Genomic DNA, 27,060 nt, shown 5'->3' on the forward strand with positions numbered 1-27,060 from the left:
TTTTTAGTTGTCCGATTAATTTCTTTCTAATTTTTAGTAGAGACGGGGTCTCGCTCTTGCTCAGGCTGGTCTTGAACTCCTGATCTCAAACACTCCACCCGCCTTGGCCTCCCAGAGTGCTAGGATTACAGGCGTGAGCCACCGCGCCTGGCCCGTTGTGCTTTAAGAGCACTTGGAGAGTCCACTCAATTATGGCAGCTCATTGCTCATGCAATGCTCATGAATTCATCTGTCATGCCCAAAATGCAGCGGTGTGAACTAAAATGCTCTCAGGTGGAGCCTCGGGGTTTGGAAGGTAACGGTGTTCATGACATCCTGTCAGCCTTGTGGGCTGTGTGGGGTAACTAGAGCTGAGAAGACAGAAAGTGGGTTTGTAGTGACTGCAGAAGCTCAAAGCACAGGGTGAAATGTAATGGGTTCCAGGCTTTGGCGAGCACAGGAAGCTGATCAGAGGTGAGGGGAAGCAGGGGGCTGAGAAAAATGCCGTGAGAGAACGAGTAACCTTGATTCCTGGCAGGACAGAGCCTGCTGTTAGCAGAGGGGCCCAAGCGTGGGAATCACCTTCACCTTCTCCCACAGTTCAGTTGCAACCAACGTGAGGGATGGTGCTCTGGGGTGTAAAGGAGCTATGAGACCCAGGCCTGGTACCACGAAAGAAAGCTTTAATCAAAGGGAAAATGGTAAGGCTTAGGTCTCCTGGCCCTGTCTTATATGCATCCAGATCATTAAGGTAGCATTTTTCAAAGTGTTTTCCTATAGGATCCTACTAATGAAAAAATTCTACTTTTGAAAAGTTGGGGAAACTTTGGGTGAATGAAATGAAGCATGCTTCTTTTCCACAAATCGTCTCAGAGGCTTAAGTATGGTAGTGTGCACTGAGCACCCACAAAAGGGACCATAGGGAGTACAACACTTCCCAAGCTTAGTTGACCATGGAATCCTTTTGGGGGACAGAACATTGGCAGATCTGGTGTTTCTCAGTATACACCTTAGGCAGTAGCAAGTTGGGGTGTACGTGGTCAATGAGGAGGGGCTGGTTGCAGTGGGTTTAGGAATGGGCAAGGACCCAAGGAACCATTCACATTTCCTTTCTGTGGAGCCCTCAGAAATAGTAGTGCTGGTGTATGCAGGTGTCTGTAAGAGGCATGTCCTGGTGTCAGCTTTCAGCTTCTGAGCCTTCAGGAGACATGACCTCCCTGACCTTGGGTTTGAGTTGGCCTACCCCACCTCTGAGGCTGTCCCGGGTACCCCACACCCGTAGCGGGGTACAGGGTAATTAACCACAGGGAAGAGATATTGTGGGATCATGCAAGGACCTTGAAGGAAACTGCCCCTTCCTAGATTTTCCTCGATTTTTTTTATTTAGCTAAAAGTAATACGTGCAAAGCTTGTGTTAAGGATTAAATCAGAGAAAGCATGTCAAGCTGGGTTGTACTCTTGGTCTTTGTAACATTGTGGAGGCTTGCTATAAAGAAGCCCAAGGAAATCAGGAAGCTGGGACTAGCCAAGGCTGCTCATGCCTGGGCAATTGATCTGGCAGCGAAGATGGTCCCACAGTGCTGTAACTGGGCAAAGCGGCTGTCGTATTGCCCCAAGGAGCAGGCATGCTTGCCCCCTGATTTAGCACAGCCAGTAAGGATTTGCAACTCCCTGCAGCTCGGCTTCCATGCCAGCCTCTTCCAGCTCCCCACTCTCTAGCTTGTGACCTGTGCTGCTGCCTTGTGGTTTCTGCTCCCTGCCTTTCCTCTGTGCTCCTCTGGCTTTATTCCCACCACCATCATCTGCACCACTACTTAGTCTCTTGGTGTTATCCTGATTCCAAACTTCCCAAAGAAGAAAATCTAATTGGTTCATTGAGTTACTCTGTCCCTCTCAGGCAGAGCCCTCACTGACATCCTGAGGTGACTTTGGGTCCCGTCAGCTACAGCCAGAGGGGCAGCAGGGCCACAGCCGTGGCAGGCACTTGGCATCTCATAGGCTCTGCTCTGATGCAGAAGTAGGTAGCACGCAACTCTTCCTCCTCCTCTTCCTTCCCTTTCCTGTTCCTCTCCACTTTCGCACATGCCAATCCGCATCGCAGGCATGCTTTGACATAGCAGAATAGACCCAGTAATCCTTTATTTCACTCTTAGATACTAAGCATTCAAAGAAGGCCCAGCCTCAGATATTGAGATTATCCTCCAAATACTTCTTTTCTGTGTATCTCACCAGACCTAGGCCCATTTTGCAGGCTGTTTGGATTAGGCAGCTCTGTCACTAATTTCTCCTTTTCCTAGGAGCCGAGAGTCCGGTTGTACGAAGGGTTAAACGGCAGCACGGTGTTCCTCTGCACCTCGTTTCCTCCTTTAGAGTAGGCCAGAGAATGATGTCGTTAATCATCCAGGGGTTATGAGGGCGGGGGCTTGTACCCAAATGCTGACAATGGATATATAATTGTGGCTAGTCTTAAATTCCTTATCTCTAAAATAAGGTATGTCATCTGGCTGCCTGTCTCTTTACAGACTTCTGGTGAGTGGTATTGGGATCGTGTCTATTGAGCCACTTGAATTTATTGGAAGAAAAGAGCTATATAATGACAGGTGTGTTTCAATGTATATGAATACATATCTCTGTCCCAGGTTGTCTCGCTTCACACCATTTAGCAATGTGGGCATTTGGCCTGGAAGAGGAGACTTGGTTGGGCTAACCCAAGATTTGCTGGTGAGGATGGATTTGTAAGAAGGATGCTCAGTGGAGAATCTAGCATTTGTGCAGTATTGGTTTTTCAACCAGGTAGTTAGCACAGCAGGATGGCTAAATCCACAGAACAAAGATGGAAGAGAACCAGGCAAACCAGCAGTCCACAAACAGCCAAAAAGCTTTTCAGAGACAAAGGAACTAACATGTAGATCCGAAGAAATCAGAAGCAGTCCAGCACATCCCTCACACATACCTAAGAAGTTGTCGTGAGGCAGGCACTTTCACACAGGTGTTAATTAACTAAATAAGACAAGACAACAGACAACCCAAATTATTCCTTTTCCCCAAGTTTGTGAGCCCAGCACACTGGGCCTTTTGAATTTTTAGCATTGTGTACCAGATGCCATAAATGTCACGTTTGTGTGTGACTGAGCATAAGGGATTCCAGTGGTGGCTCTGGCCCGAGTGACTGGTGCTGGCCTGAAGCTGAGCCTAGGGCTAAAACATCCTAGTGAGCTTAAGACCACAGCCTGGCCTGAAAACCTCCTCATTATTGCAATTATATTGCTGTCAAACACTCCACAAGCCATTGGAAACAGAGTGGAGAATCTGGGGGTCAAGTGTTTTGTTGATTTGGGTTTCTGGGTTTTATTAGTATTTTTGTGGTGTGCCTTTTACTTCGAAGTACACATCATAGGAAAATTTGTAGTAGGAAATTTTCTTTTTTTAAAATAACAGATTTAAGGGTAGAATAATGGGTAAATAAGAGTATAGGTAAATCCATTGGCCCTGTTTTTTAAAAATAAGAAAATGTTATTACTGTACATTTGTAATAATAAATAAAAAATCTGTATTTATATGGCATTTTTTATTTTTTAGAGTGCTTGCATTTGCACTATTTGTTTTGATCCTCACAGCAGACCTCAGAGGTAGGCAGTGGGGCAGAGAGCAGGGAGCAGGACCCAACGTGGAGAGCAGGTAGCACGTGGGTCTCTTGGTTCGTAGCCCATCACTTTTCTCACCAAACCGTGCTGTTTCCCAAGTGAGGAGTAAAAGCCTGAGGCGTTGATTGAAAATTGGGAAGAATGTAACTAGAGATTTCTCATCAAGAAAACTTTCTTCATTTCTCATCAAGAAAACTTTAAATTGTTAGGTGGGGAGGAAAGGCAAAACCATCCCAATAAACCTGTAAAACCGGACATGATAAAGGCAGTGGGTCCCACACAGGAAGAGATGGCATGGTGGAGATGGGGCTAGATCTTCTCAAGAGTAAACAAAGCCTCGAGCAGGAACAAATGAACAGCTTGCAAAGTCTGTCTACCAGTACGGAGAGGGGGAAGGACCAAGTTACCCTGGATCGTGGGCACAAGATGAAAACAGTCTCAGCAATCCCACTGACACTTGGAGAGGTCTTATACCTAGACTAGAGCTAAGATAGAGAACTAAAATATAAAATAACATACCCCACTAACATATCTAATAGGTCGGTAAAATTCAGGAAAATATGTCCCTGTATAGCAATCCACACACTAGAAGGGGAATGCAAGAAAGGAATTTTAGGAAAATAAAAGGAAGCATCAAAAAGATAATTTGGGGGTATTTAGTACAAAATCTGGAACAGACATTAAAAATAGATTAATTAGCGAAGAAGCAAAATGTGGGATACTTTACCTAGATGTCTACTAAGAATATTATTCTCTTCAAAACAGAGCAGTTGATAATTCTTCCCATGCCTGTGAATAGTCCTGAAAAGGCAGAGAAGCAGTGCGGGGGAATCCTCCTTTGACCACCATCTGAGTACTGTAAGGTAGAGTGGCTTGGTACGTGGCTGCAGAGGGGAAGTGACAGCCATCTTGGAGTGTGCAATGGCGAATGCTGTCTATACTGAAAAGGGCAGGATGAATACCATAAAGAAGGCTATGAACCCCAAGCAGTGGAAGAGAGATAGGCAGAGAACACCTGCTCAACAAATTTAGATCCTCCATCTCCCATAAAGAAATTTGTAGATAATTTCCTATCTACTTTTGGATAATCTTTGCTCTGTCAAAAAGACAGAAATGGACAAATGTTGACCAAATTTTCAAAACTGGGAAAGGATTTCTGATTTCTGAAACTCTAGACCAGTAGGTTTGATGGCTTACCCTCAAAAGTCCTTGAATATATCATCAAACAAATAGTCAATGAGCATTTAAGGAGGAAACGGTTTTGGTTGACTAGAAACTCAGAGTGAAGCAGCAGCATAGTAGAGCAGAAAGAGGATGGTTGGAAGGTCTGGATCTGAATCCTGGCTCCACTATTTGCAGGCTCTGAGAGCTTAGGGAAACCATATCATCTCTGAATCTCTGTTTTCTCATTTTCAAGTAAAATGGGAAAAACATTAGTTCCTTTACAATTTTGTTGTCAGCATTACGAGAGATAACAAGTGAAAGCTTCAAGCCCGGTATATAACAGATATTAGATAAATGTTTTTTAAAAAACAAAGACTTAATAGCAGGATATGACTGCTAAAAGGCACATGCATTCTTGGATGGCATTAGCAGAAGTATAGTGTTTTATATGAAGGAGGGGAGAATTCCTCTGGATTCTGTGCTGCGCAGCCTACTGCATTCCATTCTGGGCTCCACCCTTTAAGAGGAGCATTAACAAGGTGAAATGTATGCCCGGATAAAAGGCAGCTGGTCTCACTGCCATGTCCATTGGAGGATAGACAGGACAGGAGGACTCTGGGAATTTGTCTCCTAGGGACTGGGTGCAGGAGTTGGGGATGTTTAAAAATAACAATCTGAGGCCGGGCGCGGTGGCTCACGCCTGTAATCCTAGCACTCTGGGAGGCCGAGGCGGGTGGATCGCTCAAGGTCAGGAGTTCAAGATCAGCCTGAGCAAGAGTGAGACCCCGTCTCTCTACTAAAAAATAGAAAGAAATTATCTGGACAACTAAAAATATATATAGAAAAAATTAGCCGGGCGTGGTGGCGCATGCCTGTAGTCCTAGCTACTCGAGAGGCTGAGGCAGGAGGATCGCTTGAGCCCAGGAGTTTGAGGTTGCTGTGAGCTAGGCTGATGCCATGGCACTCTAGCCCGGGCAACAGAGCCAGACTCTGTCTCAAAAAAAAAAAAACAATCTGGAAGAAATGTGATGGCTCCTCTTAAGTATTTGAAAGGCTGAGATTTGGGAGAAGAGTTGATCTGTGCCAGGAGGCCCTGGAGAACAGAACTACCATCAGTAGGTGGAAGTGACAGGAGATGGAGTGGTTAAACTTTCTAAAAATCAATGTTGCCCACCAACAAAATAGGCTGCTTCAATTATATTGCACAGGGCTGTGCAATTATATCACGACCCTCTTTAGAAAGGCCACCATAAAAGTCAGTGCAAAGGAGAAAGATCACTGTGGCGTGACTCACTTTTTGGTTATGTAAATGGATACAGATGGATGTCCCTGTCACAGGAAGAATGGATGCCACCCAGAAGACCACCTATGGGTAGAAGGAAACCTAAGCTTGCTGATGGAGAGAGGTTGGGCTTGAGCTGTGAAGTTCCTTAGAGTTCTAAACGTGGGTGGTTCTGGAATTTCAAAACAGAAAGTTATTATCAAATATCAGTCAACCAGCTTAAGAGAATGCAAAAACCCCTTGAGATAATGGGGCAGTATGGGCTTTGAAGCCAGACGATCTAAGTTGGAATCTGGACCTGCCATCTATTATCTGCCTGGGCACTCTTGGGCAAGTTATTTAGCCTATCTAAACCCAGTTATCTACATGATAAAGTACTTGTGGAGATTAATGAGGTAATTCATGTAACATGCTCAGCATGGTTACTAGTACTTAAATAATGCTAGCTATTGTTACTAGTATAATTTATTAGTATCACATCAAATTGGGGCTTGCAGTAGACACTATAATAACAGCCATGACTTTCAACGCAGTGTTCTAAAGAGATTTAAGGGCTGAGCAGAGACGGATACCAGAGGCTGAAGAGGGGCAATCTGGAGTACCCACAGCAGATTCAGTCTATAGCCCAGCGTGCAGAGAGATGTGCAAGAGACTGTCACAAGAGGACTGAAAGGGGCAACACAAATAAAGCCAGTAGCTGGGTGCCTGGCCTTCGAGAAGCAGTCAGAGAGTGGGATTGTCAGAGGGGCCATTAGCTCTGCCCAGCAGTGTGCTGGACCTGGGCCGCCTGCACACATGCAGCCTCGAGCCTGCGGTGTTTCAGGGGCATTGCTCATCGTCAGAGACAAGATACGACCCAGGTGGTGAGGAGGCTGGGAGCCAGATTCAAATAAAGTCCTTCGAAAAAAAAAGATTGCTTCAAATATCACTAATAATAACAACAATCTTTCCAAAAAGTCCTCTTATTGATGTCTGATGAACTGTCTTGTAAAACTAAAATGACATATTTTGAAATATGATTTCTGCCATTTTCTGAAAAAGTTGGCATGAAGGAAGAAATGAAGTGAATGGCCACAGGTAGAAGCCGGCAACTAGCACACTTCACTTTTTAACACATTAGTTTGACGGGTCTCCCTTCTATACAAGCACAATCCAAAGTCCCTGTCTGCAACTTTTCTTATAACTCTTACAGTCACAAATAATGAAACTTCAAATATTCAAATATACGTTTAGAAAACAAGGAGAGAAACAATAAGTAAGATCAAAGATACATTTGAAAAGAGATTCAAATATATATTTGGAAAAAAAGGAGAATTATAGTAAACAAGGTAAATATACATCTGTAAAAAGATTCAGACAGACATTTGAAAATGGGAGGAGTCCTAGTACTAGGTTAGAAGAACAAAGGGAAGTTTGACATTGAGACAGTAAAATATTAAGGATAAGTGTTAGTTAAAAACTGTTAGTTGCATTTTTTAGCTTTGGAGCAAATGTACTGCTGTTGGGGTGGGGGGTGGTTGTATGCTAATTTCCCTCTGATTGTTAATAGACAGATTTTGAACTCCTCGAGGGTGGGCACTAACTCTTCCCTGCACTGCTCCGCAGTCCAGTGCCTTCTTGAGCACAGCTCAGTACTTATTTTCGAATAAATAAAAGCACTACAAATGGAAGCTCAGTGTTCTCGTAAGCCTCAGTTGGAGAAGCAAAGATGTTTGAATGAGAACAAAACAAACACTTGCAGCTCCCGTTTCCTGCAGTAGACTCTACCCTGTTCTGAGGGTAGCGGCTACATTTTACTCAACGCGCACCCCCAGCACAGGGCCTGGCACACCATGGGGCCTCCGTAAATGCTCACTTTGAAAGAGTGAATTGGACTATGGGATAGCAGATTTTCCAGGGCAGCTCGTAGTTATAGTATCTGGCGTTGATAAAATGGAGGAGATCGAGTCACTGGGCCTGGCAGCAGCGTGGAGTGGGAGACAGGTTAGGACGCCACTCTCCGCTTTTATGTGGCACGTTTTCCATGTCTTAGTCATTTGCCGGTTTCCTTTCTTCCTCACGTGTTTCCTGGACAGGGCCGTCCCTGTCGACAATCTCCTTTTGTAGCCAAGCACCTGAGGCTCAGAGTGATTAAATGCCTGGCCCCACCAGGAGCTGGAGGTTGGAGGACAGGATGAGATGATCACTAAGGCTCCTTTCGAGGCTAAATTTCAGTGCCCTGAGATCTCTTAGGCGATTTCTGTGCCTTCCCAGGGCCAAGTGACTGGAAAACAGAGAGGCAGACATTTGGCACCAGGTAGACCAGGTTTTCTGATGTTTGACTGAATTTTTCAGTTCCCATCTGGATGATTCGTGTTGTGAAGATGTACGTTGAGTTTATCCAGCTTAAATGAAGCAGAGAGTTTTGTGATGATATGCTAATGCTCTTAGGCAACCTAAAACGTCAGGCCAAAGAGAAAAATCATCTTCTTTTGAATCATGTATTTGGCTGTCAGGATGGACCCGCGATCACTGAACATAGGCCAGGATCCCGTCTCTTGCTTTGGCTGTAGAATCAGAGACTTGGGTCAGTAATGAGCCGTTTGTCAAAGCTCATTGAGGTCCTGAAAACCTTGCCCATCTCTGCTGTGCCTTACAGAGCTCATGGCACATGAGAAAGAGAAGGATCTGCCCTGGAGACCTGGGTCAAGATTTCTGGAATCCAGCTTAAAAAACTTAAGATAAGTAGAACTTGAGTCATGGTGTAAAGTTCCTACAGGGCAGTTTCCTAATGAGATTTTCAATTTTAACAAAGATGCTCTTTAGCTTCTCCTTGAGTTCCAGATCTTATTTAAGAGAGGAGAGCGAGCATGAGAGCAAGAGAATAAGAGAGAGAGAGAATATGAGAATGAATAAAATACAAAGCAAAACAAAAAAACCAAAGACCCTTAAATAAAAAAGAACTATGTAGCAAGCATCATCATGTTGGAATCTAAACCTGCAGAAAGTTTCTTATTTTGAAAAATGAGCTTCTTTATGAATTTGCTTTTTTGTACAAGAGCGCTTGCTATTTCTATCTAAATCCCTCTCCTGATTTTGTAAAGCTTTGCATGTCTACAGCTAGGTCATCTTTTTCTTTCCTTCACTCCCAAATCTAACTTTGCAAGAAAGCTTGGAGTGGTGAGCTGGCCACCCGCACCCCGCTCTGGTTTGGTGTGCCCCTCCCCCCTCCATGGGGGCTCTTCCCCTGCAAAGACATTCCACGGTGGCAGGGTGGGGTCATCCTGTCTTAAAGGCATCTGATACTGTGGCTTCTGGCCCTTCCTTTGGAAGATAGTTCTGCCATGTAATGAGTCAAGCAGATCGTCCATCAGCTCTGTTTTTTAATAAAACATGAATAGCACAGTTTATGGCTTCCACTATTCAAACAGCAGTTGAGCCTAAGAGGAATTATTCATCTTAATGGTTCTAACACTCATTTCCAAGCAGCCATGCTGCTTTATCAAGCTTTTGCCTGAATTAGAAAATGACTGGCCTTGGAAAAAGAAGCAGGCTCTGCAGGAGTTGAATAGGGGCTTCTCAGGATAGTGAGCAGCTGGGATGTGCATAGAATTGTGGGCTGGTTCCTGGTCCCTGCAGACAGCCCCTCTGTCACCCTTGGGATAGAGTCTCCTAGGAAGCAGGGTTGGGGGCTGGTGTCCATGAGGCACAGTGCATTTGCCCAAAGAGAAATGTGCCCCATTTTATCTCAAAGACACACAGGCTCATAGGAAAGCCTTTCCCTTTCTCTCTTCACACTGCTATAGAAGCATCCTTCCTACAAAATAAACTTAAAATATGGGACATCAGTGACCATGATGGGGGAGGGCTGGGGATTGAAAGGATATATTCTGTAACAAGCTGAAATGATAGGCCTGGCACACAATCAATAGTACTATTAACTCCATTTTACAGATGAAGAAACTGAGGCTGGGATTTTTTATAAGGTTGCACTGCTAATAAGTAATGAAGCCCAGATTCGTGCCCACATCTTCTGATTCCAAGTCCCCTGTGGTACCCATAGCATCCTTTACCACCCAGGTGCACTGAACTAGGGCCCTGCTGGAGGCATTGTCTAGACCCAAAAGGACAGTTGGTGCTGGGAACATGGCACTCCAGGGTAGGGCTCAGAGTAAGAGTTCACATGGGGTCAATCTGAGGCTCTCAGCTCATGCTGTGAGCTGACTGTCTACAGGTAGGGCAGACCCCAAAGCCTTCAAAACACTGAGCACGTCTGCCCATGTCTCTCATCCTCCTTTGGATCACTAGAATGAGCCCATGATTTTTCTAGCTGGCCTGGACTACAAGATCAATGCCACATTTAACATACGAAGGGCTGGAGAACCACTCTCTTATGACAAGCTAAACATGTTGTTTAAGGAGCCACAACTTCTCAGCTGTTCCCTGGATGCTATATTAGTAGAAAGTCAGAAGCATGTGAAGATTCTTTGCTTTGTTTTTCAAATTGTTGATGGCATTCAAGGAGATGTTAATATCTTTTTACTGTTCCATTGCTACAAATGTCTTTGCCCAGATAAGAATGATTTCAGCAAAAGGGTTTAATTAAATATTGCCTGATGCCAGATTACCACTCAGAAGGCAGCGGTGGGTTACATTAAAGGATGAACTTTACTCCCACAGCTGACAGCTGATTAATGTGTTAATTAGGAACCCTGTCCCCCTCCCCCAGTGACTCTAGTCTTCTCTTAAGCCCAGCAGAATGTATATATTGTGCCCATGTGGGTAACCTCATGGCATACTTTGGCTTTGACTTTGGACGTTTATATAAAAATAAGGGCTCAGTTGCCAACATGAATAGCTTTCTTTCTTTCCAGGGGAAATACAAGATGGAAAGAGTTATAAGAACCAGAAGTCCTGCCTTTCGGTTTTCTTGTATCAAGAGCAAGTGATATTTCTGCTGAGGCAGTGTCTTTGGAGCAGTTTAGCGGTGTAGGTTGCCACACATTTATTTCACAGGAAAGGAGTGAATCCATCAGGCCACTGAGCTTATAAGTACTACCCTGGCAGTCAGCCACCAAAATATAAATACTCTAAATGGACTAAAGGAAATGTTCATTTTGTTGTTTAGAATTGGACACATCCCAGGAAGGTAAATTTAATCTTTTTGAGGACTGCTGTTAAAGGGTTGAATGGAATACACATTTGTTTATCTCCTTTGTGATCTTTTTGTCTTCCTGGTGATACATTATGTATTTGTGATATGAAGCATTTCAGCTGTCTTGCTCAATGGCATTGCATTTGCTGATTGTTTGGTCCCCAGATTGGCATCGTTAAACAGCTTCAGCTTCTGTCCAATCTGGGACCTGTTAGGGAGAGAAGTAAAACTAAAGAGGCCAGATTCCAACAGAAACAAAGCTGGGGTGAAATTAGGGGAAAATCATTCCAGAACCCAGTAAGTTAAGCTCTCCATTTCTTAATCTTTATCTTTTAAAATGTCTTAAGGAACTTTGGTACTTCTTGGCATAATGAGGAAAAAATAATGCCTCAAAAAGTAAACTAAATAAAATAAAATTTAAAGCTGTCATTGGAAAAAGAAGGGAAGAATACCTCACAGCACCACAATTCAGAAAACCACAGTTTATGAGTCATATGCTGTGTGTTTCATGGATATGCAAATGTTATTTTATTAAAGAGAGAGAAAGAGAGAGATGGTATGTATTTTCACCTAACTACCACATCTTAAGTAATCAGCTCAGGCTCTTATGATGAAATATTTAATTATCAGAAGTATGTCATTAGTTAGATGTAGAATGAATGATGGTACTGTGTTTTATTGCCTCACATGATATAGCCATTTGTGCCATAAATTCATTGACCTCATCTTAAAATGATGAGTCCTATAAGACAGATTTGATTCATTATTTCTTAAGTGACAATTTTTTCCTCTAATAATTTTTTGCTTCATCAGAAAGATTGCTTTTCTGTATTTTGAGATCAGCGTTCTGAATTGAAATGTATTAAGGCAAGGAGGCATGCACACACACTATACACACACATACACACACACACACACACACACATATACTCACACACTCACATTACCCAAAACAAGATAGTCATGAACTGTCACACTATACACTACTACTTAAACACTTTGAAATGTTGCAGAAAATCAAGAAGCTGACATTAGGCCTTTGCTTTAACAGGAAAGTTTGATGAGATAGGATTTTGCTTCTAACTTTGATGTCTGTAATTCTTTTTATGTTGAAATAGATAAAATATAGTAGAAAATTCTCATGTGATAATTGGGATCTATGAGCATTCCTTATTCATCGATGAATTATTGACAGTAAAGGAAATGAAGGAAGATAATCTAAATTATATTTAGATTATTATTTTTTTTTACTCCATTTGAAAATATTTATTTGGCTTGAGGAAACAGGAATCCTCTGGAGGCAAATAATTCAATCTGGCAATTTAAAAACCAATTAAGGATTTCAGAAAACTCTTCCCCCTTATGGTTAAAAAATAAGATCCAAAGGAAATATGCCAGAAAATTTGGTATATTGTTTTAATTAGTTTAATTCATTGATAATATTTTTTAGTCAATGATCAAAGCAGCTTTTTTGATCCCTCACTTCAAGCTTATAAATTGACACTTTCGGCTTTCTATGGATGCCTCATTAAAACAGAAACAAGTGGTTTTATTTCATAATGGAACTTAAATGCCACATCATTATATATTACCTTTATTAAAATAATCAAGTCTTTAAAATCATAACATACCATGTTTTCACTACTAGTTTACTTAACCTTTATCTAGATGAGAATTTTGAGGGTCTCATCGACTCTGTGGGTCTCTTCTCAAGAGAGGCAATTCTGTACATATTTGTAAGCTGGATATCTTAATTATGATAAAAACTTCCCTTAATTCAGGAATAAAACACAGGAGTATATTAGCATTGAAAAAATTTTTAACAACTGCAACAGTTTTGATAACTAATTTGAGAGAATACCTCTCTAATCATCAAAGATCACTCGCAGTGTTCTCACTCTCCTCAAATTTTTGCAAGAAGTATTTTGAAAGGGCAATTTGATGAGACCAAACAAAAAACTCATGTGGAATAAGTGTATGTTATTCAGTCTCACACCATCAAGTTTATTACCTGGGAAAATATCCGTGAAAAATAAAAGTGAGCAGGAGAAGAGTGGATTTACACATACAGACCCACATCTGCCAGACGCATGGTCTCCCGCAATCGCATGCTAGCATGCCACCACTGTTTACAATCGAGGAAAGCTGAGAGTTAAATGAGATGAGTAATCAAATGCCCAGCATATGTTGTTTTCGCATTGTTTATGTGACCAATCATTATTAAAATTTATCATCTTTTAATTATATCAGTTTACAATAGTTACAAAAAAAACCCCAACACACATCAACAACAGAACAACAGACACCCTCTTCGACAAAGCAGGGTTTCATTTAGAACAATATTGGAACCAGTGCTTTATTGGGGGAGAGACTCGAATTCAATAAACTCACCATTGCACTGTGTTTCACAGTTCCTCTTCTGCTGCTTTATGGCTTGAATGCTAAGAAAATGACCAAAAAGGAGAAAAAAAAATAAGAAAAAGAAAAAGAAAAAAGATTGTGTGTGTAAAATTCTGTCAAAAAAAAGTAAGGCACTGAAAGAACTATTGAAAATTTTGACATCTGTTTATCTGTTTATAGCTATGGCAAGATTACTCATATTAATTCTTGTTTAAAATGCCATATGAAGGAAAGACATTTGTGCAAACAAGAGTCATATTTGAATTGTAGATCATGTCTTCACCATCTGTGAGAGCTGATGGTGTTGCAAAATTAATGTGTTAATGAAATCACAATAATTTCTCCAAAGTAATGGGTTCTGAAGCTGAGAATGAGTATTTTTTGAACTTTGATGTCTAGTGACTTCCAATTGGGAAAAGCTCTCAGCCTTTAATTAGTTCTGCAGCCCAACTTTAAAATAAATTTGGTGATGTCTTTCTTTTGCCAGTAGTAGATCTGAAGGGGGGAAAAAGCCATAACAACTTTTGGAAAATGTTCTCTGGTGTTTGAAAAGTTGTTAAATAAGACTGCCTGCCAAGAAATGTCACCAAAAATTCTGACTACCGAGAGAGAGTGGGCAAACAGCTCAAAAAATAATTCTAGCTTGCTGCAACATCACAGGTTGGGAATAGCTAAACCTCACACAGACTTCATGATTAATTCCAAGTTTCTTCTTGGAAGCCAGACATAATGATGTTCAGTGCTTTGTGTTATTGGTTAACACAGCACACCCTTTCCAACTGCATTATCGAACACAGTCAATAGCGTAAAGTGACTTTGCATGAGGAGAATTTTAAGGGCTTATGTTTCAAGCCCATTGGACTTTCTGGAGAATCCTTCCCTCCCAAACTATTTAGATTTGCGTTTACAATGAGCCTCTTTGACAAGTGAAAGTGTGTGGGCAGGTATATGTATTTCTTTTTCTCAGAACCATCTTTAAGTCCTGCTTAAGGACAACACAATTTCTTTAAAAAAAAAAAAGATAAGTTTTGATCATTGCTATTCTGAAGAGTTTATATTTATAAAGCAAACCCATCGTTTTACAAACATTTCGGAATTTTACTTTTTAGAAGGAAACACTTCAGCCTGTTTGAAAAATTGCGATAAAGTTTGAAAGAACCTTTATGTGAAACATGAAACATCATCTATCCAGGGAAATTGCTTATCTTACCTGTTGTGGTTTTTTATTACTGTGTTGTAGGTATGTGACTGGTGTAAGCACATAAGACACACAAAAGAATACCTGGATTTTGGGGACGGGGAGAGAAGGCTTCAGTTCTGCAGTGCAAAATGTCTCAATCAATACAAAATGGACATTTTCTACAAAGAGACACAGGCCAATCTTCCAGCTGGGCTGTGCAGCACATTACACCCTCCCATGGAAAATAAAGCAGAAGGCACCGGGGTGCAGCTGCTCACTCCAGACTCTTGGAATATCCCGCTAACAGATGCTCGGAGGAAGGCCCCCTCCCCGGTGGCTGCAGCTGGCCAAAGCCAGGGCCCTGGCCCGTCGGCGTCCACCACCGTCTCTCCATCTGACACTGCCAACTGCTCTGTCACTAAAATCCCCACGCCAGTGCCCAAGTCCATCCCCATCAGCGAGACTCCAAACATCCCGCCTGTCTCCGTCCAGCCACCTGCTAGCATCGGGCCTCCCCTTGGCGTCCCGCCTCGCAGCCCTCCCATGGTGATGACCAACCGCGGCCCGGTGCCGCTGCCCATCTTCATGGAGCAGCAGATCATGCAGCAGATCCGCCCGCCCTTCATCCGCGGGCCGCCGCACCACGCCTCCAACCCCAACAGCCCCCTGTCCAACCCCATGCTTCCCGGCATCGGGCCCCCGCCCGGCGGCCCCAGGAATCTGGGCCCCACTTCCAGCCCCATGCACCGGCCCATGCTTTCGCCCCACATCCACCCCCCGAGCACCCCCACTATGCCTGGGAACCCGCCGGGCCTGCTGCCCCCGCCGCCCCCGGGTGCACCCTTGCCCAGCCTTCCCTTCCCGCCGGTGAGCATGATGCCAAACGGCCCGATGCCGGTGCCCCAGATGATGAATTTCGGGCTGCCGTCGCTCGCGCCGCTGGTGCCGCCCCCCACCCTGCTCGTGCCATACCCCGTGATCGTGCCCCTGCCCGTGCCCATCCCCATCCCTATTCCTATCCCTCACGTCAATGATTCCAAGCCCCCCAACGGGTTCTCCAGCAATGGGGAGAACTTCATTCCGAGCGCCCCTGGCGACTCCTCGGCGGCGGGAGGCAAGCCAGGCGGACACTCCCTGTCCCCCCGGGACTCCAAGCAGGGCTCGTCCAAGTCCGCGGACTCGCCGCCCGGCTGTTCGGGCCAGGCCCTGAGCCTGGCGCCCGCACCTGCGCCCGCGCCCGCGGAGCACGGCCGGAGCGAGGTGGTGGACCTGACGCGACGCGCCGGCAGCCCCCCGGGCGCGGGCGGCCAGCTCGGCTTCCCCGGCGTGCTGCAGGGCCCGCAGGACGGCGTCATCGACCTGACCGTGGGCCACCGGGCCCGGCTGCACAACGTGATCCACCGCGCGCTGCACTCGCACGTCAAGGCGGAGCGCGAGCCGAGCGCCGCGGAGCGCAGGACCTGCGGCGGCTGCAGGGACGGCCACTGCAGCCCGCCCGCCGCCGGCGACCCGGGCCCGGGCGCCCCAGCGGGCCCCGAGGCCGCCGCGGCCTGCAACGTTATCGTGAACGGCACGCGCGGCACCGCCGCCGAGGGCGCCAAGAGCTCGGAGCCGCCGCCCGAGCAGCAGCCGCCGCCGCCGCCCCCCGCGCCCCCGAAGAAGCTGCTGTCGCCCGAGGAGCCCGCGGTGAGCGAGCTGGAGTCGGTCAAGGAGAACAACTGTGCTTCCAACTGCCACCTGGACGGGGAGGCGGCCAAAAAGCTGATGGGTGAGGAGGCCCTGGTGGGGGGCGACAAGTCGGACCCGAACCTTAATAACCCCGCGGACGAGGACCACGCCTATGCTCTGCGGATGCTGCCCAAGACCGGCTGCGTGATCCAGCCTGTGCCAAAACCCGCGGAGAAGACTGCCATGGCGCCGTGCATCATCTCCTCGCCCATGCTGAGCGCCGGGCCCGAGGACCTGGAGCCGCCGCTCAAAAGGAGGTGCCTCCGAATTAGAAATCAGAATAAGTAAAAGGTTTGTATGTCCACCTGGGCGCTCCTCCACGCCAGCCAGTGCACTCTCCTTGCTTCTTACAAGGCAGAGGCGAGAGTTGTATGAGTAACCCTGGTTTTACCTTACGTGTTTTACAGTACACCTTGTGTGGTCACATACTGTCAACATTTGATCCAACAACTAAGATACTGAGCAGTTGTTTAGTAGCATCATTCCCATTTTGCAGCTAAGGAAACCGAGCCACAGCGTGTAAGTGCCATGCCCCAGGTCACTTAAGGGTGTCACCCTTGACCCTGTTGTGAAACACTATCTTCTTAATTGAACTTTTATTTTATTGTTAGGCTCATCTCTGCAACTCACCCTTTCGGAGAAGGGAAGGATGTGGGAAGGAAGGAGAGATTACTCGGGACACATAACTGTTCAATCATGAGATTGCAGGGCAGTGTAAAAGGCTCAGTGAACCTGTGAGCTGGGCCACCTCCTAGAGCTGGTAGCCTCACTGGCAGAATGTCCCAACTCACCAAATTTTCTTGATAACCATGGGATTCCATTTATAAAATGAGAATAAAAATGAACCTTCTTACATGCGTATGCCTACTAAACCCAGGCCACTAAGCCCCATTTGCCTGGCAAGCTGTTGGAGCAACAGCTCACAGCTCCTGTTCATGGTGTCTCTTCCTGCAGTTTGGCACCAACCAGCCTTCCCCAGAGTAGGCCTCAAGCACCACTGGCCGCCTTTGCTTTCTCCCCCTTTGGGGGCTCAGCGGCTCAGCTGGGGGGTTGCTCACCTCTGCAGACAGTATGAGGCTTTAGTAGGGAAAAGGACAGTGTTGCTAAAGTGGGTGACAGTGCATATCTCAGACCTCACAGAGAGGATCCTGCTAAATGCCAAGTGAGCCACCGGTAGTCAAAAATTTCAATGAAGGGAAGGGGAACTAGTAGAATATGTGCCCCTGCAGCCAGATGTGCCCTCATTTGCTCCTCCCATCAATCCTGGTGGACTAGGTATCGTGTGCATCTTCCAAGGAGGCAGATGAGGCTTAGAGACCTTGCCCAAATCAGCGCTGGTAAGTGGGGGAACCAGAATTCAACTCAGGCCTGTGAGACCCAGAGCGTGTGCTCTCCCCCCATTCAAGTGTGCAGCAAACAGGCCAAAATTCAGTTGAGTTTATCAGCTGTTTATGGAGAGGAAGAGGAGAGAGATACACACTTACTGTGCACCTGGCTTGTGCACTGCTCCTTTTGGGGGTCGAGGAGAGGCAAAGGTGAACATGATGCTGAGCCTCAAGGCACCTCCCCTCCTGTCTGGTGGGGACACAAACCCTGGGGGCCAGGGAAGGAGGCCTGGGCCTAGGAGAGGCGGACCTCATAGCATCAATAATTGCTCATATTTGTGTGTGCAGGCTCTCTTCTGTTTTTCAGTAGTATTTATTTGGATCTGGACCCACAGGACAGTTACTGTCTTCCTTTTACTGTTGAGGAAACCAAGACAGAGAAATTAAGTAATTTGTCCAAGTTAGTCAGCAGAGTTGAGATTCAAATCCAGGCTGTCTGACTCCTAGAGCTACATTTTCTTTAAACCAGTGTAGGAGAATAGGCTAATTAGTTTCTTTATTACCCTACTTCCTAAAACTCTTTTATCCACCTCAGTCGTCTTAGGGGAAAGTTCCTAAAAACACAAGAAAACCTAGTTAAAAAAACTGAGCCTACCTACCAACTTCTCTAAGTCTTCAGACAGTGTTTAATTCTTATTTTTACGGCAAGAACAGTAAAGCTATATTACCAACCCATTACTCTACAGTGGGAAATGTAAGCATGAAATACAATGCTTGATGTGGTGTGTCCAGTCTTTTGTCTCTAAGTTGGCCTATTTACAGGGACCCCTAACTTATAGCCAGAGGTTTGCTCGGGAAGCACGGAACCAGAGCAAGACTTGTTGGGTGGTGCAAGAAGGGTTTCTCAGCCACCAAAGTTTGAGGTTCCCTTTTCCACTGATGGCTTTGCCAGTAGGAGCAGAATACTAAAAATGAGTTCACCGTTCCTTCCTGATTTTACATCTACAAGTTCTGCTGTTCTGAAGACAGATGGCCTCAGCCTTCTCACAGTCACCTCGATTGAAAATGCCCCTGATTTCTTCACGAGAGTAATTTAATCTGGTTGACAAAGCTGTGAGTAATGGGAAGGTGTGTGACAAAAAGTAGCGGCCTTCAGAAAGTCGGAAAGCATTGGGAATTGCCATTTTAAACACATTCTAATGTCACTCATTCAAATGACATTAAAGAGAGAGGGAAAGACTTTACTCCTATCACTGGAGTGAGAAGTGACCAGGTCAGGAATAGTGATGCTAGCCTGTAAGTAGCATAGGACTGAAAGAACATAAAAACAAAATATAGGATGGCTATTTGGATGATATATGTTTCTGAATAAAGAATCAGGCTGGGGTCTTGTATGTGGACCAGAAACATTACTAAAAATATTAACCCGGCTTCAGCCAATTTCAGAAGATGCAGTGATGAAATTGTCCAATACCTCTTGAGATTGGAGAGTTCATTTTCTGATGAGTCCCCCAAGAAATTACAGCTTTTCTGTAAAGTCAGAAATATTCAGGCTTTGTCAGCCACAGAGGGTTGACAAGGCGAGTGATTTAAGATGGGGGAAGAACCACCTCTCTGCCACTAAATCACATTTCCTCTTGCCCTCGGTCGCTCCATGTCACCTCACAGCACAGTCTCAACCTGCCATAATTTACTCACGTCCTCTGGCCCTTCCTGATTTTCCCTGCACATGCGGTGCTGTTTTTCTTCTATGCCTTCAGAAACACAGACCATTCTTATGGTTGGGGAAATTGGAAATGCATCCATTAAATAAAGGACTGCATGGCTTTTGTGCCCTGATGGTGAACACTGTTTGGTGATGAATTAAAGCCAAAGTGGAAAGCGTTGAAAACCAAAAGCAAAACTCAGGCTGAGATGTGGTGGGTGAGGTGCAGGTGAGTGATTTCTCCATGTGCTTGTTGGTGATTCATTATATTATTTCTCAGAGGACAGTCTGTCAGTAACTTCAGTCAGCGTTCTTCATTCTTCCCACTGTCTGCCTTTCTCATACTGTATTACTCTTTAAAAAAATAATTTAAAATAGATCCAAAGCAGACGAAAGTATCATAAAATCAGCAACCTAGGCAGCTACAATTATCTTCAAGGAAGTCATCATATTTGCTAGTTCTTTGCAAATTGTAGGGTTTTGTTGTTGTTGTTGTCGTTCCATGTTGAAATTCTGTTCCTGGTTACCTGACTTTATGCATTCTTGTTTGTTGACATGATTACAAATGATTTCAATGGGCAGATATTTTCCCCAGATGCAGAACTAATTAAGTTTAGCTGAAGATTTTAAAAGGTTTTAAACTCCTTTTAATCTTCAACTCTTAAGACTCCAAATACCAGTTCTGCAGCTTCTGTAAGCTAGAAAAAAAAATCTCCCCCAAATAATAAGGAAAACAATATATAAACATTTTCAAAACTATTGTATCCACAAAGAATTCCATTTATAAATGCAATAGTCCCCTCTTTGTCTTTGCCTGGGAACTTGGGGGATAGCTGTTTGTATTTGTACATTTTCTGAATTTCTACAGTTTATACTTGTTTATGGTACATTGGGGAGTTCAGAGTAACCATTTGCAAATGTTTGAAGATATTCAAAAGAAAATATTCCCCCTCCTCAATTTTCCAGGGAAATAACACATTCTCTTTAAGTAAAATAATCAATGGAAAAAATGCGTACTAGGAGTAACCCTTTCACCCTTACTTTTTCCATTCTCAAGGAGCAATAGGTCCATACAGCATCCCACCTTTGTGGCTCCCAAATTTCTTATATGTTTCTAAAACCAGAAGGAAAATATGAGACTCTTCCCTGGTCTCAATTGCATGATGCCACTCCAGGATCAGCAGGGGAATTTGACTTTTTATTTTCTCAGGGAAAGCTGGAAGAGGTGCCTGTAGTTTTGGCTTCTTGGAATTTAATTATTAGTCTGGTCATGGAGCCACAGCCCCAAAAACAACTGTTTCAAGACAAGGGTTCACCTTACTGGGAAAGCCAAAAGGGTGGAGGTGACAAGTAACTTTTGCCAATTTAGTTTCTAAGACTGAGAAGTTCAAGAGAGGAGAGAGTTGGGGAGGAAGTTGGGCAGTAAGTCCATACATTCAAAACCATACTGTGGGTGCCTACTTTTAAAGCAAGGAAAAGAAGGAAAACTGAGAATGAGAAGAAGAAATCAGTATGAATGGAATGTGTTCAGATCCTATGCCAGACTTGAGCTATCTAATGGTCCGGGACTTGATTATTAGAAATATTACTTGGTGACAATCCCTAAGTTAAAGGTTACCCTGTCTATCAGGATGCAGTTGGTTCGTATAGTTCCAGGTAGAGGTACTTCAAAGAGCCAGTGAGAAGCCACCAGGTCTGCGTCATGCACACGTGTGAGCGGGTAGGACCTGGGAGAGTGCTTTCTGTGATCATTTCAGACTTGTAAAGTTTTCTGGAATGAATGGCGTCAGGATTGGCCTTAGACATGTCCCATTCAATGCTGCTGGATCCGTGTTAACCCTTACGACTAGGAGTTTGAAGGGAGGATTTTAATGTGCAAACATCTGACTTTCAGATATTATGTCAATCAGATGATGATGGAATATGAAATGACATATGTGACAGAGTATTTATTACTTTCAGATGTACCCATAACCTTCCAACTTCAGCAGGGACTAGGGTGAGGCCAGAGAGCTGCTTAGTGCCAGATTTTCAAGAGGGACTCACTTGGGATTGTACCGGTGCAGCACTGGTCCTGGCTCTGGTCTCCAGACCTTCTGATCCATGTGGCAGCTCCCTAAAGCCGGTCTCCTGGTCCCCTGGACTTGTCCATGGATGGCTTTCAGCAGCGTCCCCTGAAATTTTGTGGGAAGTTTTATGTGCCTGTGCACAGAGGCATTTTCATGGGAGGAGAGATCCATAGCTTTGGGCTTCAGAAAAAGTATGCTGTACATCTCTGAAGGATTATCTTACATTATTACCCTGAGTTGGAAATTTTCTTAGTACTCTGAGGAAGCTAAATTAATTGTCAGTTTCCCTTAAAACTTAGAATTTATTGTTTGGCAATTTTTGCTGTGGACCTGATATTGCAGAATCTCAGTTGCAGCTGCATGATGTAGTGCTTGCCTTAGTAAGAGTGCCTTAGTGATGCAGTGCAAAAGGCTACAGACTTTTCTTCAAGCTGTCATACCCTGCATGTGCCTGTGGTGAAAGAAGAAGAAAAAAGAAACTAGCTAGATACTTCCCCAGCACTTGGACTTACAAAATTTATACTGTATAGGGAGACGCTGTCCTTCTGTGGGAGAACCTTCTACCCTGCCACTGGGGCCAAGAAAGCAGAATGGCTGGAGTCAGAGAAGTGGACAGGTCAGTGAATACCAGGGCATTGAAGTGGTGGTGTCTGGGAGTACTACCCATCCTCCTTAGCTCCCTGGTATGTTTCTTCACCTGGAGAGAGCGTGCTTGGAAAGGGGGAAGCGTTAGACCTGCTAGTAACAAGCAAGCTCCCCGACTGGTTCCCAATGAATCACCCCGTCGCCAGCCCGAGCGGCTGCCTGTGCATCATGGTTCAATCATTTACACCTACCGTCGTGCAGACAAGCACTGCGGACGGGCAGAGACGTCTGAGGACCAAAATACACTGCAGCGTGGAACACTTACCTCATGGCGTGGAACACTTACCTCCACCCGAACACCCTGCCTTTTCCAGACTTTCCTGTCTAAGAGACCGTGCCAAAGGGCCAGAGGGTGGCCATTCTATTTTCTTCCACCATGTCCTGCACAGAATTATATTATAGCCTTCAGTTGCCATTTTAAGTGCATAACGCTTTCTATGTGGATGAATGTTAAGGCATATGTAAACTTTTTTCTTAATGCCTCAAAAGACCTAAAAGGAGTTCATTTGGAGAAAGAAATAAATTAGCTTAAAAAAAATAAACAGTTTACCACTAGCATCATTTAAAGGGGTCCCCTTCTGAAGGAAACGGAGTAAATGCCATCTCAGAGGCCAGCTCTTCTCCGAATTTGTGGATTTCCACAGCTTTCTGCTTGAGAAGGAAGTAAGGTGGGTGCAGGATTGAGAACACGAGGCCACCGACGAGCAGGACAAATATACACACTCCCAGTGGGTCATTGCAGGGATCACTCAAAAGATTATCCTGAAAACAATTGGAGCAAAAACAGATGACAATAACAACAAAAGCTTGGAATTAGTCCCTAGTGCTTTAAAATAGTTCCTAAATGTACTAAATATTCTTAAAGTGGAAACCAGTCAAGCTGCCCCTGGGATCTCTTAACTCTGCCGCTCCTAGGACTGAGTTATGGTCATAAGCAAAAACTGCTCATGCAATTTTACCACGTTGTCCAAATGCACAACCCTAGAACAGGGCTCTAGGAGCCTAAGAGTAGAATTGCCTTTCCAGGGAGCGGAGGGGTCAGGACTGAGCCACGTCGAAGCTCCCCGTGCTCCCCGGCTCATTCCCATCCAGATATGTGGCTGCGCCAGCACTGGTTATCTCATCGTGTCCCCTCTGAACCTCTGGGCTGTTGTCTTCCTTTGATATAATAGCAAGTTGTGGGGGGTTTTGGGTAAAAACAGAAGTAAGAACGTGACTGCTAGTATAAAGAACAAAAGTGAGAAACATACTTTATGGACTCATTTGATATGAAACATTGGCCTAAAGTCCAAAAAAAGGTAATTAAAAAGTCTATCTCTCCCTCATTTGCATGGCTTATTTCCCCAGACATGTTTTTGGTATTGAAAATGAATAGTATTCCCATACAACATGTGTCTCAATTTGTAATGATATCCTACTTGCAGCTGGCTTAGTTCTCCAAGTGTTTCTAAAACGTTACTGTCTTAAATTTGAGCCAACCTACAATAACAAATTATCTAGAAACAAAGTGGCTAAACTGCATTTGGTGAGAGAAGAGGAAACTCTATATTTCATCCTTCTACTCTTGTTTTGGAAATTCAGACTGTAACATGATCTTTTTCTAAAGAAATCTACACATGCACACTTTAAAAATTGTGCAGATTGGGTGTTGTGGGAGCAAGAACGATCAGGTTTAAGTTTCTCTGCAAAGTTCTGCATCCCATCAACAAGCCCTTTTGATATTTTAAACCCATATTTAGAGTAATTTCAAGATATTTGGAGCACATGTGGTCAAATGTAAAACTTTGTCATTATGATTTGTTAGATGCTTATACTTTAAATATTTATAAGCCATTTTTAAGTACTTTATCCAAAAGCCTTCCCCCACTAGAATACTGTAATTGAGTGGTATCTGAGCATCGTTATAAAAGATACAGGGTGAAGTCACTGCAGTATGCATGCATGTTCTGCTTGCTTTTCCGGTTTTAATTCAATTGTCACTTTTAGTAAACTCAGCTTATTTTAAAAATATATTAAAAAGTCATAAACAGGGCTGGTTGTCTGTGATTAAAAAAAAAAAAAATTCCCCAGTACTCAAAAGATAAAGTGTTCTAACTTAAACTGTGTTGAGTGCCACTTCTTTTTCTTATCCTAAAAATAATTAGTAAAACTTCCCATTAGAGTGTTGGATCTCGACCTGTGTTTACAGGAACTTAAAGTGTCATATTGTTCCCCTGAAATGTCTGAGGGACGACTTATTGGTGGTTAGATTGAATTCTTTCCTATTTTCCTTCAGCCATCTTGGAAGCTAAGACATAGGGTGCTGTCTTTACTGTAGGTAGCCTATTTGTGCACTTAATATAAAAAGAGGAGAAGGGAAAACCTTTTCCAAACTCAGAATCCATTTAAGCTTTGGAGGTAATAAATTTCAAACTTATCACAGGCCCCTGGGGCTCACCTCTTTTATGGCTGGCAAAATACAACTTTCTGGTAAGAATGGGGGGAAAGAAGGCTTTAAAAGGCTCATAAACTTACTTGGACATCTAATAGCTCTTACCAAGCAGCATTTTCATGAGTTAAGTGTAAATGAGTCAGAAACATATAGATTGAATTTCTTTTAAAATACACATGGGTTTAAAAATTAAGGCCAAGGTGCTTGGCAAAATAAGTTTTGGTTTTAGCCAAATCCCAAATGTTTGAAAAAATAGTTCTAAGATTTGCCAAACCAAAAAAATACATCCAGGTCCCTCCATTCCTCCCATTTAATAGGATGGCATCATAAACATGGGACTTAATGGCTATTTTCATGTCCCACAAGCTTTGAGTGACATGAATCTCAAATACTAACTGTAAAAGTATGAAAAACTTTTGGTGGAAAAACATGACCCTGCGAATGCAGAGGAGGGTCACTGGTTCAGCGTTCGAGTCCTGATTTTGACAGCACTTCTCACTGTCTAATCAGCTGATCAGCTTCTCTGTCTCAGCTGTGTGTGTGTGTGTGTGTGTGTGTGTCTGTGTGTGTGTGTGTGTGTGTGTGTGTGTGGCCTATGCACAGCAATAATAACTTTTAAAAAATCCTACCTTTGGATTTTATAAATCCTTAATTTACACTTAATTCATATATTACAATCTACAAAATTTAATAACTCCTAATCTTATCCAAACAGAGGGAGGCAGTTCTCTTTTGTTCATTCATGGTTCACAGATAGTCCTCATTTATTTCCCTAGAGGATAATACATATCCCTTTTGTACTAACAATATCTAACACTGACTTTGCTCAGGTCACTGTGTTATTAAGCGATAGAAAGAGAGAGAAAGAAAGAAAAAGAGAAAAGATAGAGTGGGGGAGGGTGTGGCAGGAGTCTGTGACTTGATTTGAACAGCTAAAAACCTCCTGAGAAAGACCAGAAACAGCCAAGGTCACTTTTACAAGCGACATGCAGGACCTGCAAACTGATGTGACACTGCGGACAATAGGCTTCAGCAAGGGCAGGCACTGGATCCAGTTCCCTCACTGTTGTCACCAAGTGCCCAGCACAGGGGCTGGCAGAGTGGGCACACATGTATTTGTTGAGCTAATGAATGAGAAGCATCTCCATGGAGGAAGAGTTAAGGGATTGCCTTGCTAGGGAGCCTCAGAGCAGACGAATTCAGAGTCAGGTTCTGAACCTCTCAGGGCCGTGAGCTGGCAGTCAGGAGTGGACGGTGAGGGCCGCAGTGGGATGGCGGAGGCACAGGTGCAGAGAAGAGCAAACTGTGTTAGGGACCACCTTCCCGTTCACTTGGCTGGAGCAAAGGGCTCAATGCATAGACGGAAAGACTGGCATTGCTAAAGCTGATGGTTGCGTTCTGATGACAGGCTGCTTACCAGAGGTGGATTCTAGACATTGTGGAGTGTTACCACTGGAGTGTGAGAGGCGTGGGCTGCCAGGTCTATGTGTTACGTGTGTAAAGCCATTGTCATAGTACAGTGAGAGGAAGAACTTCTTAGGCCACAGGGGGCCTAAGGAGACATCATAGCGTATAGCGGAAGGAAACCTCACAGCCGACGGACCATTCCAAAGTCCAGTGAAAGAGGGCGCTGGCTGGCCCCGGGTGACCACAGAAGCAGGGCCTGCCCTCTGCTGACCACCAGCGCTCTGAGCTTTAGGCCAGCGGGGGAAGGCGGGTGTGGGCTGCTGCCTTGTGGGCGCGCAGAGGCAGGCAGGGCTTTCTGAGCCCCAGACTTCACCAGTGAGGCTGCACAGTGATCTGCAGGGACGTCCAGACTCCCTGTCCTTGCACTGAAGGGCAGCAGGAAGCCCTGGGTGGCTTGCTGTATATTCCTCAGGCACCTACAGAGATTGGCTCAAAATCGGAATCAGAACCTCTAGGGCCTGCAGCTACTTTTAAGTGAGTTTGGCAGCTCTTTGGAGATGTCTTTTTATCTTTTTTCACTTCCCAGGCTGTAAACCTTCTGAAGCTTCCACACGTGGCACCAGTGGGCTCCCAGTAGTGAAGGAAGGTGGCAGTGTGTTTTAGTGGAAAAGAACACCGCTTTGGAGTTGGGCTGGCCTGGGTTTATGTCCCCACCGAGCCACTTACCAGGTGAGGGAGGAGGGGACTTAATCTCTCTAAATCTCTATGTCTGAGGACTGAGAAGATTGCTGTGGGAGACAGATCAGGAAACTGCAAGTGTGGCTCATCTGGGTGTCTTAGGGATGGTACTTACTGAACTGTTAGAAAGGCCGCATTGCCTGGGGCAAGAGCACAGGGCTGGAGTAAGACCTGGATTTGAAAACTGGCTGTGTCGCTTCCCGCTGTGAGGATTTGGACAAGTTTTATC

The 27,060-nt window shown here is 44.5% G+C and overlaps 1 protein-coding gene across 1 annotated transcript in view; it reads left to right on the forward strand.

Moving 5' to 3' along the window:
- SOBP (sine oculis binding protein homolog (Drosophila)) overlaps window positions 1-27,060 on the forward strand; it is a 162,101-nt gene that overhangs the window by 123,268 nt on the left and 11,773 nt on the right. Inside the window, exon 6 of the mRNA XM_012651152.1 lies at window positions 14,844-16,802. Within this exon, the coding sequence (XP_012506606.1) occupies window positions 14,844-16,799 (1,956 nt within the window). The 3' untranslated portion in view covers window positions 16,800-16,802. The remainder of the gene's footprint in view (window positions 1-14,843; window positions 16,803-27,060) is intronic.

The sequence above is a fragment of the Propithecus coquereli genome, unplaced genomic scaffold, assembly GCF_000956105.1.
Source record: "Propithecus coquereli isolate 6110/MARCELLA unplaced genomic scaffold, Pcoq_1.0 Scaffold35, whole genome shotgun sequence".
NCBI lineage: Eukaryota > Metazoa > Chordata > Mammalia > Primates > Indriidae > Propithecus > Propithecus coquereli.